Raw genomic sequence first — 19,265 nt, 5'->3', positions numbered from 1 at the left:
GAACCATGAATTGATGATTTTCTTCCATTGGTTTCATTGATATATCATGTTACAGGGGCAGATCCAGCCCTTTTAATAAGGGGGGGGGTCCAATTACATGTCCCCATTCAAATGCATTGATCATCCAAAAAAAGGGGGTTCCAACCCCCGGACCCCCCCCTCTGGATCTGTGCCTGTGTTATAAAAAGTTGATATACCTTATCCAACTAGCTAAATAGGTGTTGTCTAACCATTTAAATTTTCCTTCTGTTTCAATATCAGTAAGTCCAATCCATGCAGATCCCACAGATACATTTTGTGCATGAGCTAAAAAGAAATACATAGATGGATGTAGGTAGATCTTACAGATGCATTTTGTGCATGAGATAAAAAGAAATAAAAGATCGATGTAGGTAAAAACTGTTGACATAGCTCTACAGACTACATAAGCCATTGAAAAGATCACATTTCTTAATTGCTGAACGGATTGTACCTAAATTAATTGTTGATATTAAAGTGTTTTCCTGTTTGAATTGTTTTATATTTGTAATTTTCAGGCCTTTTATAGCTGTGGTATGGGCTTTGCTCATTGTTGAAAGCCATACAGTGACCTATAGTTTTTAATTTCTGTGTCATTTGGTATGTTGTGGATAGTTGTCTGATTGGCAATCATACCACATCTTCTCTTATATACCTCAAATATATACTGTTCACACAGATATTTACATGAATTGTTATGTATTTCAAATTATTAAAGCAAGAGGTAAATTTGCTCACTGAATGATAAATGTTTAAGGAATATATAATTTTTCAATAAACAGAAATATTATACCACAGTAATACATTACCACTTAATTGATCAAAGACTTGATGTTGATTTATGATAGCTAGGTTGGCCTGGCTAAACATACAGTTATCGTAGGCAGAGTTATACCACAGTAATACATTACCTCTTAATTGATCAAAGACTTGGTGGTGATTTATGATAGCTAGGTTAGCCTGGCTAAACATACAGTTATCGTAGGCAGAGTTATACCACAGTAATACATTACCTCTTAATTGATCAAAGACTTGATGGTGATTTATGATAGCTAAGTTAGCCTGGCTAAACATACAGTTATCATAGGCAGAGTTATACCACAGTAATACATTACCTCTTAATTGATCAAAGACTTGATGGTGATTTATGATAGCTAAGTTAGCCTGGCTAAACATACAGTTATCATAGGCAGAGTTATACCACAGTAATACATTACCTCTTAATTGATCAAAGACTTGATGATGATTTATGATAGCTAAGTTAGCCTGGCTAAACATACAGTTATCATAGGCAGAGTTATACCACAGTAATACATTACCTCTTAATTGGTCAAAGACTTGATGTTGATTTATGATAGCTAGGTTGGCCTGGCTAAACATACAGTTATCATAGGCAGAGTTATACCACAGTAATACATTACCTCTTAATTGGTCAAAGACTTGATGATGATTTATGATAGCTAGGTTGGCCTGGCTAAACATACAGTTATCATAGGCAGAGTTATACCACAGTAATACATGACCTCTTAATTTATCAAAGACTTGATGTTGATTTATGATAGCTAGGTTAGCCTGGCTAAACATACAGTTATCGTAGGCAGAGTTATACCACAGTAATACATTACCTCTTAATTGATCAAAGACTTGATGATGATTTATGATAGCTAGGTTGGCCTGGCTAAACATACAGTTATCATAGGCAGAGTTATACCACAGTAATACATTACCTCTTAATTGATCAAAGACTTGATGATGATTTATGATAGCTAAGTTGGCCTGGCTAAACATACAGTTATCGTAGGCAGAGTTATACCACAGTAATACATTACCTCTTAATTGATCAAAGACTTGATGGTGATTTATGATAGCTAGGTTGGCCTGGCTAAACATACAGTTATCGTAGGCAGAGTTATACCACAGTAATACATTACCTCTTAATTGATCAAAGACTTAATGTTGATTTATGATAGCTAGGTTGGCCTGGCTAAACATACAGTTATCATAGGCAGAGTTATACCACAGTAATACATTACCTCTTAATTGATCAAAGACTTGATGGTGATTTATGATAGCTAGGTTGGCCTGGCTAAACATACAGTTATCGTAGGCAGAGTTATACCACAGTAATACATTACCTCTTAATTGATCAAAGACTTGATGGTGATTTATGATAGCTAAGTTAGCCTGGCTAAACATACAGTTATCATAGGCAGAGTTATACCACAGTAATACATTACCTCTTAATTGATCAAAGACTTGATGGTGATTTATGATAGCTAGGTTGGCCTGGCTAAACATACAGTTATCGTAGGCAGAGTTATACCACAGTAATACATTACCTCTTAATTGATCAAAGACTTGATGGTGATTTATGATAGCTAGGTTAGCCTGGCTAAACATACAGTTATCATAGACAGAGTTATACCACAGTAATACATTACCTCTTAATTGATCAAAGACTTGATGGTGATTTATGATAGCTAGGTTAGCCTGGCTAAACATACAGTTATCGTAGGCAGAGTTATACCACAGTAATACATTACCTCTTAATTGATCAAAGACTTGATGGTGATTTATGATCGCTAAGTTGGCCTGGCTAAACATACAGTTATCATAGGCAGAGTTATACCACAGTAATACATTACCTCTTAATTGATCAAAGACTTGATGATGATTTATGATAGCTAGGTTAGCCTGGCTAAACATACAGTTATCATAGGCAGAGTTATACCACAGTAATACATTACCTCTTAATTGATCAAAGACTTGATGGTGATTTATGATAGCTAAGTTGGCCTGGCTAAACATACAGTTATCATAGGCAGAGTTATACCACAGTAATACATTACCTCTTAATTGATCAAAGACTTGATGGTGATTTATGATAGCTAGGTTAGCCTGGCTAAACATACAGTTATCATAGGCAGAGTTATACCACAGTAATACATTACCTCTTAATTGATCAAAGACTTGATGATGATTTATGATAGCTAAGTTGGCCTGGCTAAACATACAGTAATCGTAGGCAGAGTTATACCACAGTAATACATTACCTCTTAATTGATCAAAGACTTGATGATGATTTATGATAGCTAGGTTGGCCTGGCTAAACATACAGTTATCATAGGCAGAGTTATACCACAGTAATACATTACCTCTTAATTGATCAAAGACTTGATGGTGATTTATGATAGCTAGGTTGGCCTGGCTTAACATACAGTTATCATAGGCAGAGTTATACCACAGTAATACATTACCTCTTAATTGATCAAAGACTTGATGATGATTTATGATAGCTAGGTTGGCCTGGCTAAACATACAGTTATCATAGGCAGAGTTAAACCACAGTAATACATTACCTCTTAATTGATCAAAGACTTGATGATGATTTATGATAGCTAAGTTGGCCTGGCTAAACATACAGTTATCATAGGCAGAGTTATACCACAGTAATACATTACCTCTTAATTGATCAAAGACTTGATGGTGATTTATGATAGCTAAGTTGGCCTGGCTAAACATACAGTTATCATAGGCAGAGTTATACCACAGTAATACATTACCTCTTAATTGATCAAAGACTTGATGGTGATTTATGATAGCTAAGTTAGCCTGGCTAAACATACAGTTATCGTAGGCAGAGTTATACCACAGTAATACATTACCTCTTAATTGATCAAAGACTTGATGGTGATTTATGATAGCTAAGTTGGTCTGGCTAAACATACAGTTATCATAGGCAGAGTTATACCACAGTAATACATTACCTCTTAATTGATCAAAGACTTGATGGTGATTTATGATAGCTAAGTTAGCCTGGCTAAACATACAGTTATCATAGGCAGAGTTATACCACAGTAATACATTACCTCTTAATTGATCAAAGACTTGATGGTGATTTATGATAGCTAAGTTGGCCTGGCTAAACATACAGTTATCATAGGCAGAGTTATACCACAGTAATACATTACCTCTTAATTGATCAAAGACTTGATGGTAATTTATGATAGCTAGGTTGCCCTGGCTTAACATACAGTTATCATAGGCAGAGTTATACCACAGTAATACATTACCTCTTAATTGATCAAAGACTTGATGGTGATTTATGATAGCTAGGTTGGCCTGGCTAAACATACAGTTATCGTAGGCAGAGTTATACCACTGTAATACATTACCTCTTAATTGATCAAAGACTTGATGGTGATTTATGATAGCTAGGTTGGCCTGGCTAAACATACAGTTATCATAGGCAGAGTTATACCACAGTAATACATTACCTCTTAATTGATCAAAGACTTGATGGTGATTTATGATAGCTAGGTTGGCCTGGCTAAACATACAGTTATCATAGGCAGAGTTATACCACAGTAATACATTACCTCTTAATTGATCAAAGACTTGATGGTGATTTATGATAGCTAAGTTGGCCTGGCTAAACATACAGTTATCATAGGCAGAGTTATACCACAGTAATACATTACCTCTTAATTGATCAAAGACTTGATGGTGATTTATGATAGCTAGGTTAGCCTGGCTAAACATACAGTTATCATAGGCAGAGTTATACCACAGTAATACATTACCTCTTAATTGATCAAAGACTTGATGATGATTTATGATAGCTAAGTTGGCCTGGCTAAACATACAGTAATCGTAGGCAGAGTTATACCACAGTAATACATTACCTCTTAATTGATCAAAGACTTGATGATGATTTATGATAGCTAGGTTGGCCTGGCTAAACATACAGTTATCATAGGCAGAGTTATACCACAGTAATACATTACCTCTTAATTGATCAAAGACTTGATGGTGATTTATGATAGCTAGGTTGGCCTGGCTTAACATACAGTTATCATAGGCAGAGTTATACCACAGTAATACATTACCTCTTAATTGATCAAAGACTTGATGATGATTTATGATAGCTAGGTTGGCCTGGCTAAACATACAGTTATCATAGGCAGAGTTAAACCACAGTAATACATTACCTCTTAATTGATCAAAGACTTGATGATGATTTATGATAGCTAAGTTGGCCTGGCTAAACATACAGTTATCATAGGCAGAGTTATACCACAGTAATACATTACCTCTTAATTGATCAAAGACTTGATGGTGATTTATGATAGCTAAGTTGGCCTGGCTAAACATACAGTTATCATAGGCAGAGTTATACCACAGTAATACATTACCTCTTAATTGATCAAAGACTTGATGGTGATTTATGATAGCTAAGTTAGCCTGGCTAAACATACAGTTATCGTAGGCAGAGTTATACCACAGTAATACATTACCTCTTAATTGATCAAAGACTTGATGGTGATTTATGATAGCTAAGTTGGCCTGGCTAAACATACAGTTATCATAGGCAGAGTTATACCACAGTAATACATTACCTCTTAATTGATCAAAGACTTGATGGTGATTTATGATAGCTAAGTTAGCCTGGCTAAACATACAGTTATCATAGGCAGAGTTATACCACAGTAATACATTACCTCTTAATTGATCAAAGACTTGATGGTGATTTATGATAGCTAAGTTGGCCTGGCTAAACATACAGTTATCATAGGCAGAGTTATACCACAGTAATACATTACCTCTTAATTGATCAAAGACTTGATGGTGATTTATGATAGCTAGGTTGCCCTGGCTTAACATACAGTTATCATAGGCAGAGTTATACCACAGTAATACATTACCTCTTAATTGATCAAAGACTTGATGGTGATTTATGATAGCTAGGTTGGCCTGGCTAAACATACAGTTATCGTAGGCAGAGTTATACCACTGTAATACATTACCTCTTAATTGATCAAAGACTTGATGGTGATTTATGATAGCTAGGTTGGCCTGGCTAAACATACAGTTATCATAGGCAGAGTTATACCACAGTAATACATTACCTCTTAATTGATCAAAGACTTGATGGTGATTTATGATAGCTAGGTTGGCCTGGCTAAACATACAGTTATCATAGGCAGAGTTATACCACAGTAATACATTACCTCTTAATTGATCAAAGACTTGATGGTGATTTATGATAGCTAGGTTGGCCTGGCTAAACCTACAGTTATCATAGGCAGAGTTATACCACAGTAATACATTACCTCTTAATTGATCAAAGACTTGATGATGATTTATGATAGCTAAGTTAGCCTGGCTAAACATACAGTTATCATAGGCAGAGTTATACCACTGTAATACATTACCTCTTAATTGACCAAAGACTTGATGGTGATTTATGATAGCTAGGTTGGCCTGGCTAAACATACAGTTATCATAGGCAGAGTTATACCACAGTAATACATTACCTCTTAATTGGTCAAAGACTTGATGGTGATTTATGATAGCTAAGTTAGCCTGGCTAAACATACAGTTATCGTAGGCAGAGTTATACCACAGTAATACATTACCTCTTAATTGATCAAAGACTTGATGGTGATTTATGATAGCTAGGTTAGCCTGGCTAAACATACAGTTATCATAGGCAGAGTTATACCACAGTAATACATTACCTCTTAATTGATCAAAGACTTGATGGTGATTTATGATAGCTAGGTTGGCCTGGCTAAACATACAGTTATCGTAGGCAGAGTTATACCACAGTAATACATTACCTCTTAATTGATCAAAGACTTGATGGTGATTTATGATAGCTAAGTTAGCCTGGCTAAACATACAGTTATCGTAGGCAGAGTTATACCACAGTAATACATTACCTCTTAATTGATCAAAGACTTGATGGTGATTTATGATAGCTAGGTTGGCCTGGCTAAACATACAGTTATCATAGGCAGAGTTATACCACATTAATACATTACCTCTTAATTGATCAAAGACTTGATGATGATTTATGATAGCTAAGTTGGCCTGGCTAAACATACAGTTATCATAGGCAGAGTTATACCACAGTAATACATTACCTCTTAATTGATCAAAGACTTGATGGTGATTTATGATAGCTAGGTTAGCCTGGCTAAACATACAGTTATCATAGGCAGAGTTATACCACAGTAATACATTACCTCTTAATTGATCAAAGACTTGATGGTGATTTATGATAGCTAGGTTAGCCTGGCTAAACATACAGTTATCATAGGCAGAGTTATACCACAGTAATACATTACCTCTTAATTGATCAAAGACTTGATGGTGATTTATGATAGCTAGGTTAGCCTGGCTAAACATACAGTTATCGTAGGCAGAGTTATACCACAGTAATACATTACCTCTTAATTGATCAAAGACTTGATGGTGATTTATGATAGCTAGGTTAGCCTGGCTAAACATACAGTTATCATAGGCAGAGTTATACCACAGTAATACATTACCTCTTAATTGATCAAAGACTTGATGGTGATTTATGATAGCTAGGTTAGCCTGGCTAAACATACAGTTATCATAGGCAGAGTTATACCACAGTAATACATTACCTCTTAATTGATCAAAGACTTGATGGTGATTTATGATAGCTAGGTTAGCCTGGCTAAACATACAGTTATCATAGGCAGAGTTATACCACAGTAATACATTACCTCTTAATTGATCAAAGACTTGATGATGATTTATGATAGCTAGGTTGGCCTGGCTAAACATACAGTTATCGTAGGCAGAGTTATACCACAGTAATACATTACCTCTTAATTGATCAAAGACTTGATGATGATTTATGATAGCTAGGTTAGCCTGGCTAAACATACAGTTATCATAGGCAGAGTTATACCACAGTAATACATTACCTCTTAATTGATCAAAGACTTGATGGTGATTTATGATAGCTAAGTTAGCCTGGCTAAACATACAGTTATCATAGGCAGAGTTATACCACAGTAATACATTACCTCTTAATTGATCAAAGACTTGATGGTGATTTATGATAGCTAAGTTAGCCTGGCTAAACATACAGTTATCATAGGCAGAGTTATACCACAGTAATACATTACCTCTTAATTGATCAAAGACTTGATGGTGATTTATGATAGCTAGGTTGGCCTGGCTAAACATACAGTTATCGTAGGCAGAGTTATACCACAGTAATACATTACCTCTTAATTGATCAAAGACTTGATGATGATTTATGATAGCTAGGTTAGCCTGGCTAAACAAACAGTTATCATAGGCAGAGTTATACCACAGTAATACATTACCTCTTAATTGATCAAAGACTTGATGGTGATTTATGATAGCTAAGTTGGCCTGGCTAAACATACAGTTATCATAGGCAGAGTTATACCACAGTAATACATTACCTCTTAATTGATCAAAGACTTGATGGTGATTTATGATAGCTAGGTTGGCCTGGCTAAACATACAGTTATCATAGGCAGAGTTATACCACAGTAATACATTACCTCTTAATTGATCAAAGACTTGATGATGATTATGATAGCTAAGTTGGCCTGGCTAAACATACAGTTATCGTAGGCAGAGTTATACCACAGTAATACATTACCTCTTAATTGATCAAAGACTTGATGGTGATTTATGATAGCTAAGTTGGCCTGGCTTAACATACAGTTATCGTAGGCAGAGTTATACCACAGTAATACATTACCTCTTAATTGATCAAAGACTTGATGATGATTTATGATAGCTAGGTTGGCCTGGCTAAACATACAGTTATCATAGGCAGAGTTATACCACAGTAATACATTACCTCTTAATTGATCAAAGACTTGATGTTGATTTATGATAGCTAGGTTGGCCTGGCTAAACATACAGTTATCGTAGGCAGAGTTATACCACAGTAATACATTACCTCTTAATTGATCAAAGACTTGATGATGATTTATGATAGCTAGGTTGGCCTGGCTAAACATACAGTTATCATAGGCAGAGTTATACCACAGTAATACATTACCTCTTAATTGATCAAAGACTTGATGGTGATTTATGATAGCTAGGTTGGCCTGGCTAAACATACAGTTATCATAGGCAGAGTTATACCACAGTAATGCATTACCTCTTAATTGATCAAAGACTTGATGATGATTTATGATAGCTAGGTTGGCCTGGCTAAACATACAGTTATCATAGGCAGAGTTATACCACAGTAATACATTACCTCTTAATTGATCAAAGACTTGATGATGATTTATGATAGCTAGGTTGGCCTGGCTTAACATACAGTTATCATAGGCAGAGTTATACCACAGTAATACATTACCTCTTAATTGATCAAAGACTTGATGATGATTTATGATAGCTAAGTTGGCCTGGCTAAACATACAGTTATCATAGGCAGAGTTATACCACAGTAATACATTACCTCTTAATTGATCAAAGACTTGATGATGATTTATGATAGCTAAGTTGGCCTGGCTAAACATACAGTTATCATAGGCAGAGTTATACCACAGTAATACATTACCTCTTAATTGATCAAAGACTTGATGATGATTTATGATAGCTAAGTTGGCCTGGCTAAACATACAGTTATCATAGGCAGAGTTATACCACAGTAATACATTACCTCTTAATTGATCAAAGACTTGATGATGATTTAAAATAGCTAGGTTAGCCTGGCTAAACATACAGTTATCGTAGGCAGAGTTATACCACAGTAATACATTACCTCTTAATTGATCAAAGACTTGATGGTGATTTATGATAGCTAAGTTGGCCTGGCTAAACATACAGTTATCATAGGCAGAGTTATACCACAGTAATACATTACCTCTTAATTGATCAAAGACTTGGTGATGATTTATAATAGCTAGGTTGGCCTGGCTAAACATACAGTTATCGTAGGCAGAGTTATACCACAGTAATACATTACCTCTTAATTGATCAAAGACTTGATGGTGATTTATGATAGCTAGGTTAGCCTGGCTAAACATACAGTTATCGTAGGCAGAGTTATACCACAGTAATACATTACCTCTTAATTGATCAAAGACTTGATGGTGATTTATGATAGCTAGGTTGGCCTGGCTAAACCTACAGTTATCATAGGCAGAGTTATACCACAGTAATACATTACCTCTTAATTGATCAAAGACTTGATGATGATTTATGATAGCTAAGTTAGCCTGGCTAAACATACAGTTATCATAGGCAGAGTTATACCACTGTAATACATTACCTCTTAATTGATCAAAGACTTGATGGTGATTTATGATAGCTAGGTTGGCCTGGCTAAACATACAGTTATCATAGGCAGAGTTATACCACAGTAATACATTACCTCTTAATTGGTCAAAGACTTGATGGTGATTTATGATAGCTAAGTTAGCCTGGCTAAACATACAGTTATCGTAGGCAGAGTTATACCACAGTAATACATTACCTCTTAATTGATCAAAGACTTGATGGTGATTTATGATAGCTAGGTTAGCCTGGCTAAACATACAGTTATCATAGGCAGAGTTATACCACAGTAATACATTACCTCTTAATTGATCAAAGACTTGATGGTGATTTATGATAGCTAGGTTGGCCTGGCTAAACATACAGTTATCGTAGGCAGAGTTATACCACAGTAATACATTACCTCTTAATTGATCAAAGACTTGATGGTGATTTATGATAGCTAAGTTAGCCTGGCTAAACATACAGTTATCGTAGGCAGAGTTATACCACAGTAATACATTACCTCTTAATTGATCAAAGACTTGATGGTGATTTATGATAGCTAGGTTGGCCTGGCTAAACATACAGTTATCATAGGCAGAGTTATACCACATTAATACATTACCTCTTAATTGATCAAAGACTTGATGATGATTTATGATAGCTAAGTTGGCCTGGCTAAACATACAGTTATCATAGGCAGAGTTATACCACAGTAATACATTACCTCTTAATTGATCAAAGACTTGATGGTGATTTATGATAGCTAGGTTAGCCTGGCTAAACATACAGTTATCATAGGCAGAGTTATACCACAGTAATACATTACCTCTTAATTGATCAAAGACTTGATGGTGATTTATGATAGCTAGGTTAGCCTGGCTAAACATACAGTTATCATAGGCAGAGTTATACCACAGTAATACATTACCTCTTAATTGATCAAAGACTTGATGGTGATTTATGATAGCTAGGTTAGCCTGGCTAAACATACAGTTATCGTAGGCAGAGTTATACCACAGTAATACATTACCTCTTAATTGATCAAAGACTTGATGGTGATTTATGATAGCTAGGTTAGCCTGGCTAAACATACAGTTATCATAGGCAGAGTTATACCACAGTAATACATTACCTCTTAATTGATCAAAGACTTGATGGTGATTTATGATAGCTAGGTTAGCCTGGCTAAACATACAGTTATCATAGGCAGAGTTATACCACAGTAATACATTACCTCTTAATTGATCAAAGACTTGATGGTGATTTATGATAGCTAGGTTAGCCTGGCTAAACATACAGTTATCATAGGCAGAGTTATACCACAGTAATACATTACCATTACCTCTTAATTGATCAAAGACTTGATGGTGATTTATGATAGCTAAGTTGGCCTGGCTAAACATACAGTTATCATAGGCAGAGTTATACCACAGTAATACATTACCTCTTAATTGATCAAAGACTTGATGATGATTTATGATAGCTAGGTTGGCCTGGCTAAACATACAGTTATCGTAGGCAGAGTTATACCACAGTAATACATTACCTCTTAATTGATCAAAGACTTGATGATGATTTATGATAGCTAGGTTAGCCTGGCTAAACATACAGTTATCATAGGCAGAGTTATACCACAGTAATACATTACCTCTTAATTGATCAAAGACTTGATGGTGATTTATGATAGCTAAGTTAGCCTGGCTAAACATACAGTTATCATAGGCAGAGTTATACCACAGTAATACATTACCTCTTAATTGATCAAAGACTTGATGGTGATTTATGATAGCTAAGTTAGCCTGGCTAAACATACAGTTATCATAGGCAGAGTTATACCACAGTAATACATTACCTCTTAATTGATCAAAGACTTGATGGTGATTTATGATAGCTAGGTTGGCCTGGCTAAACATACAGTTATCGTAGGCAGAGTTATACCACAGTAATACATTACCTCTTAATTGATCAAAGACTTGATGATGATTTATGATAGCTAGGTTAGCCTGGCTAAACAAACAGTTATCATAGGCAGAGTTATACCACAGTAATACATTACCTCTTAATTGATCAAAGACTTGATGGTGATTTATGATAGCTAAGTTGGCCTGGCTAAACATACAGTTATCATAGGCAGAGTTATACCACAGTAATACATTACCTCTTAATTGATCAAAGACTTGATGGTGATTTATGATAGCTAGGTTGGCCTGGCTAAACATACAGTTATCATAGGCAGAGTTATACCACAGTAATACATTACCTCTTAATTGATCAAAGACTTGATGATGATTATGATAGCTAAGTTGGCCTGGCTAAACATACAGTTATCGTAGGCAGAGTTATACCACAGTAATACATTACCTCTTAATTGATCAAAGACTTGATGGTGATTTATGATAGCTAAGTTGGCCTGGCTTAACATACAGTTATCGTAGGCAGAGTTATACCACAGTAATACATTACCTCTTAATTGATCAAAGACTTGATGATGATTTATGATAGCTAGGTTGGCCTGGCTAAACATACAGTTATCATAGGCAGAGTTATACCACAGTAATACATTACCTCTTAATTGATCAAAGACTTGATGTTGATTTATGATAGCTAGGTTGGCCTGGCTAAACATACAGTTATCGTAGGCAGAGTTATACCACAGTAATACATTACCTCTTAATTGATCAAAGACTTGATGATGATTTATGATAGCTAGGTTGGCCTGGCTAAACATACAGTTATCATAGGCAGAGTTATACCACAGTAATACATTACCTCTTAATTGATCAAAGACTTGATGGTGATTTATGATAGCTAGGTTGGCCTGGCTAAACATACAGTTATCATAGGCAGAGTTATACCACAGTAATGCATTACCTCTTAATTGATCAAAGACTTGATGATGATTTATGATAGCTAGGTTGGCCTGGCTAAACATACAGTTATCATAGGCAGAGTTATACCACAGTAATACATTACCTCTTAATTGATCAAAGACTTGATGATGATTTATGATAGCTAGGTTGGCCTGGCTTAACATACAGTTATCATAGGCAGAGTTATACCACAGTAATACATTACCTCTTAATTGATCAAAGACTTGATGATGATTTATGATAGCTAAGTTGGCCTGGCTAAACATACAGTTATCATAGGCAGAGTTATACCACAGTAATACATTACCTCTTAATTGATCAAAGACTTGATGATGATTTATGATAGCTAAGTTGGCCTGGCTAAACATACAGTTATCATAGGCAGAGTTATACCACAGTAATACATTACCTCTTAATTGATCAAAGACTTGATGATGATTTATGATAGCTAAGTTGGCCTGGCTAAACATACAGTTATCATAGGCAGAGTTATACCACAGTAATACATTACCTCTTAATTGATCAAAGACTTGATGATGATTTAAAATAGCTAGGTTAGCCTGGCTAAACATACAGTTATCGTAGGCAGAGTTATACCACAGTAATACATTACCTCTTAATTGATCAAAGACTTGATGGTGATTTATGATAGCTAAGTTGGCCTGGCTAAACATACAGTTATCATAGGCAGAGTTATACCACAGTAATACATTACCTCTTAATTGATCAAAGACTTGGTGATGATTTATAATAGCTAGGTTGGCCTGGCTAAACATACAGTTATCGTAGGCAGAGTTATACCACAGTAATACATTACCTCTTAATTGATCAAAGACTTGATGGTGATTTATGATAGCTAGGTTAGCCTGGCTAAACATACAGTTATCGTAGGCAGAGTTATACCACAGTAATACATTACCTCTTAATTGGTCAAAGACTTGGTGGTGATTTATGATAGCTAGGTTAGCCTGGCTAAACATACAGTTATCATAGGCAGAGTTATACCACAGTAATACATTACCTCTTAATTGATCAAAGACTTGATGGTGATTTATGATAGCTAAGTTGGCCTGGCTAAACATACAGTTATCGTAGGCAGAGTTATACCACAGTAATACATTACCTCTTAATTGATCAAAGACTTGATGTTGATTTATGATAGCTAGGTTGGCCTGGCTAAACATACAGTTATCGTAGGCAGAGTTATACCACAGTAATACATTACCTCTTAATTGATCAAAGACTTGATGATGATTTATGATAGCTAGGTTGGCCTGGCTAAACATACAGTTATCATAGGCAGAGTTATACCACAGTAATACATTACCTCTTAATTGATCAAAGACTTGATGGTGATTTATGATAGCTAGGTTGGCCTGGCTAAACATACAGTTATCATAGGCAGAGTTATACCACAGTAATGCATTACCTCTTAATTGATCAAAGACTTGATGATGATTTATGATAGCTAGGTTGGCCTGGCTAAACATACAGTTATCATAGGCAGAGTTATACCACAGTAATACATTACCTCTTAATTGATCAAAGACTTGATGATGATTTATGATAGCTAGGTTGGCCTGGCTTAACATACAGTTATCATAGGCAGAGTTATACCACAGTAATACATTACCTCTTAATTGATCAAAGACTTGATGATGATTTATGATAGCTAAGTTGGCCTGGCTAAACATACAGTTATCATAGGCAGAGTTATACCACAGTAATACATTACCTCTTAATTGATCAAAGACTTGATGATGATTTATGATAGCTAAGTTGGCCTGGCTAAACATACAGTTATCATAGGCAGAGTTATACCACAGTAATACATTACCTCTTAATTGATCAAAGACTTGATGATGATTTATGATAGCTAAGTTGGCCTGGCTAAACATACAGTTATCATAGGCAGAGTTATACCACAGTAATACATTACCTCTTAATTGATCAAAGACTTGGTGATGATTTATAATAGCTAGGTTGGCCTGGCTAAACATACAGTTATCGTAGGCAGAGTTATACCACAGTAATACATTACCTCTTAATTGATCAAAGACTTGATGGTGATTTATGATAGCTAGGTTAGCCTGGCTAAACATACAGTTATCGTAGGCAGAGTTATACCACAGTAATACATTACCTCTTAATTGGTCAAAGACTTGGTGGTGATTTATGATAGCTAGGTTAGCCTGGCTAAACATACAGTTATCATAGGCAGAGTTATACCACAGTAATACATTACCTCTTAATTGATCAAAGACTTGATGGTGATTTATGATAGCTAAGTTGGCCTGGCTAAACATACAGTTATCGTAGGCAGAGTTATACCACAGTAATACATTACCTCTTAATTGATCAAAGACTTGATGTTGATTTATGATAGCTAGGTTGGCCTGGCTAAACATACAGTTATCGTAGGCAGAGTTATACCACAGTAATACATTACCTCTTAATTGATCAAAGACTTGATGATGATTTATGATAGCTAGGTTGGCCTGGCTTAACATACAGTTATCATAGGCAGAGTTATACCACAGTAATACATTACCTCTTAATTGATCAAAGACTTGATGATGATTTATGATAGCTAAGTTGGCCTGGCTAAACATACAGTTATCATAGGCAGAGTTATACCACAGTAATACATTACCTCTTAATTGATCAAAGACTTGATGATGATTTATGATAGCTAAGTTGGCCTGGCTAAACATACAGTTATCATAGGCAGAGTTATACCACAGTAATACATTACCTCTTAATTGATCAAAGACTTGATGATGATTTATGATAGCTAAGTTGGCCTGGCTAAACATACAGTTATCATAGGCAGAGTTATACCACAGTAATACATTACCTCTTAATTGATCAAAGACTTGATGATGATTTAAAATAGCTAGGTTAGCCTGGCTAAACATACAGTTATCGTAGGCAGAGTTATACCACAGTAATACATTACCTCTTAATTGATCAAAGACTTGATGGTGATTTATGATAGCTAAGTTGGCCTGGCTAAACATACAGTTATCATAGGCAGAGTTATACCACAGTAATACATTACCTCTTAATTGATCAAAGACTTGGTGATGATTTATAATAGCTAGGTTGGCCTGGCTAAACATACAGTTATCGTAGGCAGAGTTATACCACAGTAATACATTACCTCTTAATTGATCAAAGACTTGATGGTGATTTATGATAGCTAGGTTAGCCTGGCTAAACATACAGTTATCGTAGGCAGAGTTATACCACAGTAATACATTACCTCTTAATTGGTCAAAGACTTGGTGGTGATTTATGATAGCTAGGTTAGCCTGGCTAAACATACAGTTATCATAGGCAGAGTTATACCACAGTAATACATTACCTCTTAATTGATCAAAGACTTGATGGTGATTTATGATAGCTAAGTTGGCCTGGCTAAACATACAGTTATCGTAGGCAGAGTTATACCACAGTAATACATTACCTCTTAATTGATCAAAGACTTGATGTTGATTTATGATAGCTAGGTTGGCCTGGCTAAACATACAGTTATCGTAGGCAGAGTTATACCACAGTAATACATTACCTCTTAATTGATCAAAGACTTGATGATGATTTATGATAGCTAGGTTGGCCTGGCTAAACATACAGTTATCATAGGCAGAGTTATACCACAGTAATACATTACCTCTTAATTGATCAAAGACTTGATGGTGATTTATGATAGCTAGGTTGGCCTGGCTAAACATACAGTTATCATAGGCAGAGTTATACCACAGTAATGCATTACCTCTTAATTGATCAAAGACTTGATGATGATTTATGATAGCTAGGTTGGCCTGGCTAAACATACAGTTATCATAGGCAGAGTTATACCACAGTAATACATTACCTCTTAATTGATCAAAGACTTGATGATGATTTATGATAGCTAGGTTGGCCTGGCTTAACATACAGTTATCATAGGCAGAGTTATACCACAGTAATACATTACCTCTTAATTGATCAAAGACTTGATGATGATTTATGATAGCTAAGTTGGCCTGGCTAAACATACAGTTATCATAGGCAGAGTTATACCACAGTAATACATTACCTCTTAATTGATCAAAGACTTGATGATGATTTATGATAGCTAAGTTGGCCTGGCTAAACATACAGTTATCATAGGCAGAGTTATACCACAGTAATACATTACCTCTTAATTGATCAAAGACTTGATGAAGATTTATGATAGCTAAGTTGGCCTGGCTAAACATACAGTTATCATAGGCAGAGTTATACCACAGTAATACATTACCTCTTAATTGATCAAAGACTTGATGATGATTTAAAATAGCTAGGTTAGCCTGGCTAAACATACAGTTATCGTAGGCAGAGTTATACCACAGTAATACATTACCTCTTAATTGATCAAAGACTTGATGGTGATTTATGATAGCTAAGTTGGCCTGGCTAAACATACAGTTATCATAGGCAGAGTTATACCACAGTAATACATTACCTCTTAATTGATCAAAGACTTGATGGTGATTTATGATAGCTAGGTTAGCCTGGCTAAACATACAGTTATCGTAGGCAGAGTTATACCACAGTAATACATTACCTCTTAATTGGTCAAAGACTTGGTGGTGATTTATGATAGCTAGGTTAGCCTGGCTAAACATACAGTTATCATAGGCAGAGTTATACCACAGTAATACATTACCTCTTAATTGATCAAAGACTTGATGGTGATTTATGATTGCTAAGTTGGCCTGGCTAAACATACAGTTATCGTAGGCAGAGTTATACCACAGTAATACATTACCTCTTAATTGATCAAAGACTTGATGTTGATTTATGATAGCTAGGTTGGCCTGGCTAAACATACAGTTATCGTAGGCAGAGTTATACCACAGTAATACATTACCTCTTAATTGATCAAAGACTTGATGGTGATTTATGATAGCTAGGTTAGCCTGGCTAAACATACAGTTATCGTAGGCAGAGTTATACCACAGTAATACATTACCTCTTAATTGGTCAAAGACTTGGTGGTGATTTATGATAGCTAGGTTAGCCTGGCTAAACATACAGTTATCATAGGCAGAGTTATACCACAGTAATACATTACCTCTTAATTGATCAAAGACTTGATGGTGATTTATGATAGCTAGGTTGGCCTGGCTAAACATACAGTTATCATAGACAGAGTTATACCACAGTAATACATTACCTCTTAATTGATCAAAGACTTGGTGGTGATTTATGATAGCTAGGTTGGCCTGGCTAAACATACAGTTATCGTAGGCAGAGTTATACCACAGTAATACATTACCTCTTAATTGATCAAAGACTTGATGGTGATTTATGATAGCTAGGTTGGCCTGGCTAAACATACAGTTATCGTAGGCAGAGTTATACCACAGTAATACATTACCTCTTAATTGATCAAAGACTTGATGGTGATTTATGATAGCTAGGTTGGCCTGGCTAAACATATAGTTATCGTAGGCAGAGTTATACCCCAGTAATACATTACCTCTTAATTGATCAAAGACTTGGTGGTGATTTATGATAGCTAGGTTGGCCTGGCTATACATACAGTTATCGTAGGCAGAGTTATACCACAGTAATACATTACCTCTTAATTGATCAAAGACTTGATGGTGATTTATGATAGCTAGGTTGGCCTGGCTAAACATACAGTTATCATAGACAGAGTTATACCACAGTAATACATTACCTCTTAATTGATCAAAGACTTGGTGGTGATTTATGATAGCTAGGTTGGCCTGGCTAAACATACAGTTATCGTAGGCAGAGTTATACCACAGTAATACATTACCTCTTAATTGATCAAAGACTTGGTGGTGATTTATGATAGCTAGGTTGGCCTGGCTAAACATACAGTTATCATAGGCAGAGTTATACCACAGTAATACATTACCTCTTAATTGATCAAAGACTTGATGGTGATTTATGATAGCTAGGTTGGCCTGGCTAAACATACAGTTATCATAGACAGAGTTATACCACAGTAATACATTACCTCTTAATTGATCAAAGACTTGGTGGTGATTTATGATAGCTAGGTTGGCCTGGCTAAACATACAGTTATCGTAGGCAGAGTTATACCACAGTAATACATTACCTCTTAATTGATCAAAGACTTGATGATGATTTATGATAGCTAGGTTGGCCTGGCTAAACATACAGTTATCATAGACAGAGTTATACCACAGTAATACATTACCTCTTAATTGATCAAAGACTTGGTGGTGATTTATGATAGCTAGGTTGGCCTGGCTAAACATACAGTTATCATAG

General features: G+C 35.5%; 1 protein-coding gene across 2 annotated transcripts in view; it reads right to left on the bottom strand.

The window, feature by feature from the left end:
- LOC134720573 (uncharacterized) overlaps positions 1-19,265 on the bottom strand; it is a 41,883-nt gene that overhangs the window by 10,999 nt on the left and 11,619 nt on the right. For both annotated transcript variants that reach the window (XM_063582898.1, XM_063582900.1), the window contains exon 6: positions 198-306. In XM_063582898.1, coding sequence (XP_063438968.1) covers positions 198-306 — 109 coding nt within the window. The remainder of the gene's footprint in view (positions 1-197; positions 307-19,265) is intronic.

This window comes from Mytilus trossulus, chromosome 6 (genome assembly GCF_036588685.1).
Source record: "Mytilus trossulus isolate FHL-02 chromosome 6, PNRI_Mtr1.1.1.hap1, whole genome shotgun sequence".
Lineage (NCBI taxonomy): Eukaryota > Metazoa > Mollusca > Bivalvia > Mytilida > Mytilidae > Mytilus > Mytilus trossulus.
The sequence above is the reverse complement of the archived record's forward strand: the minus strand, read 5'-3'. Positions and strand labels throughout refer to the sequence as shown.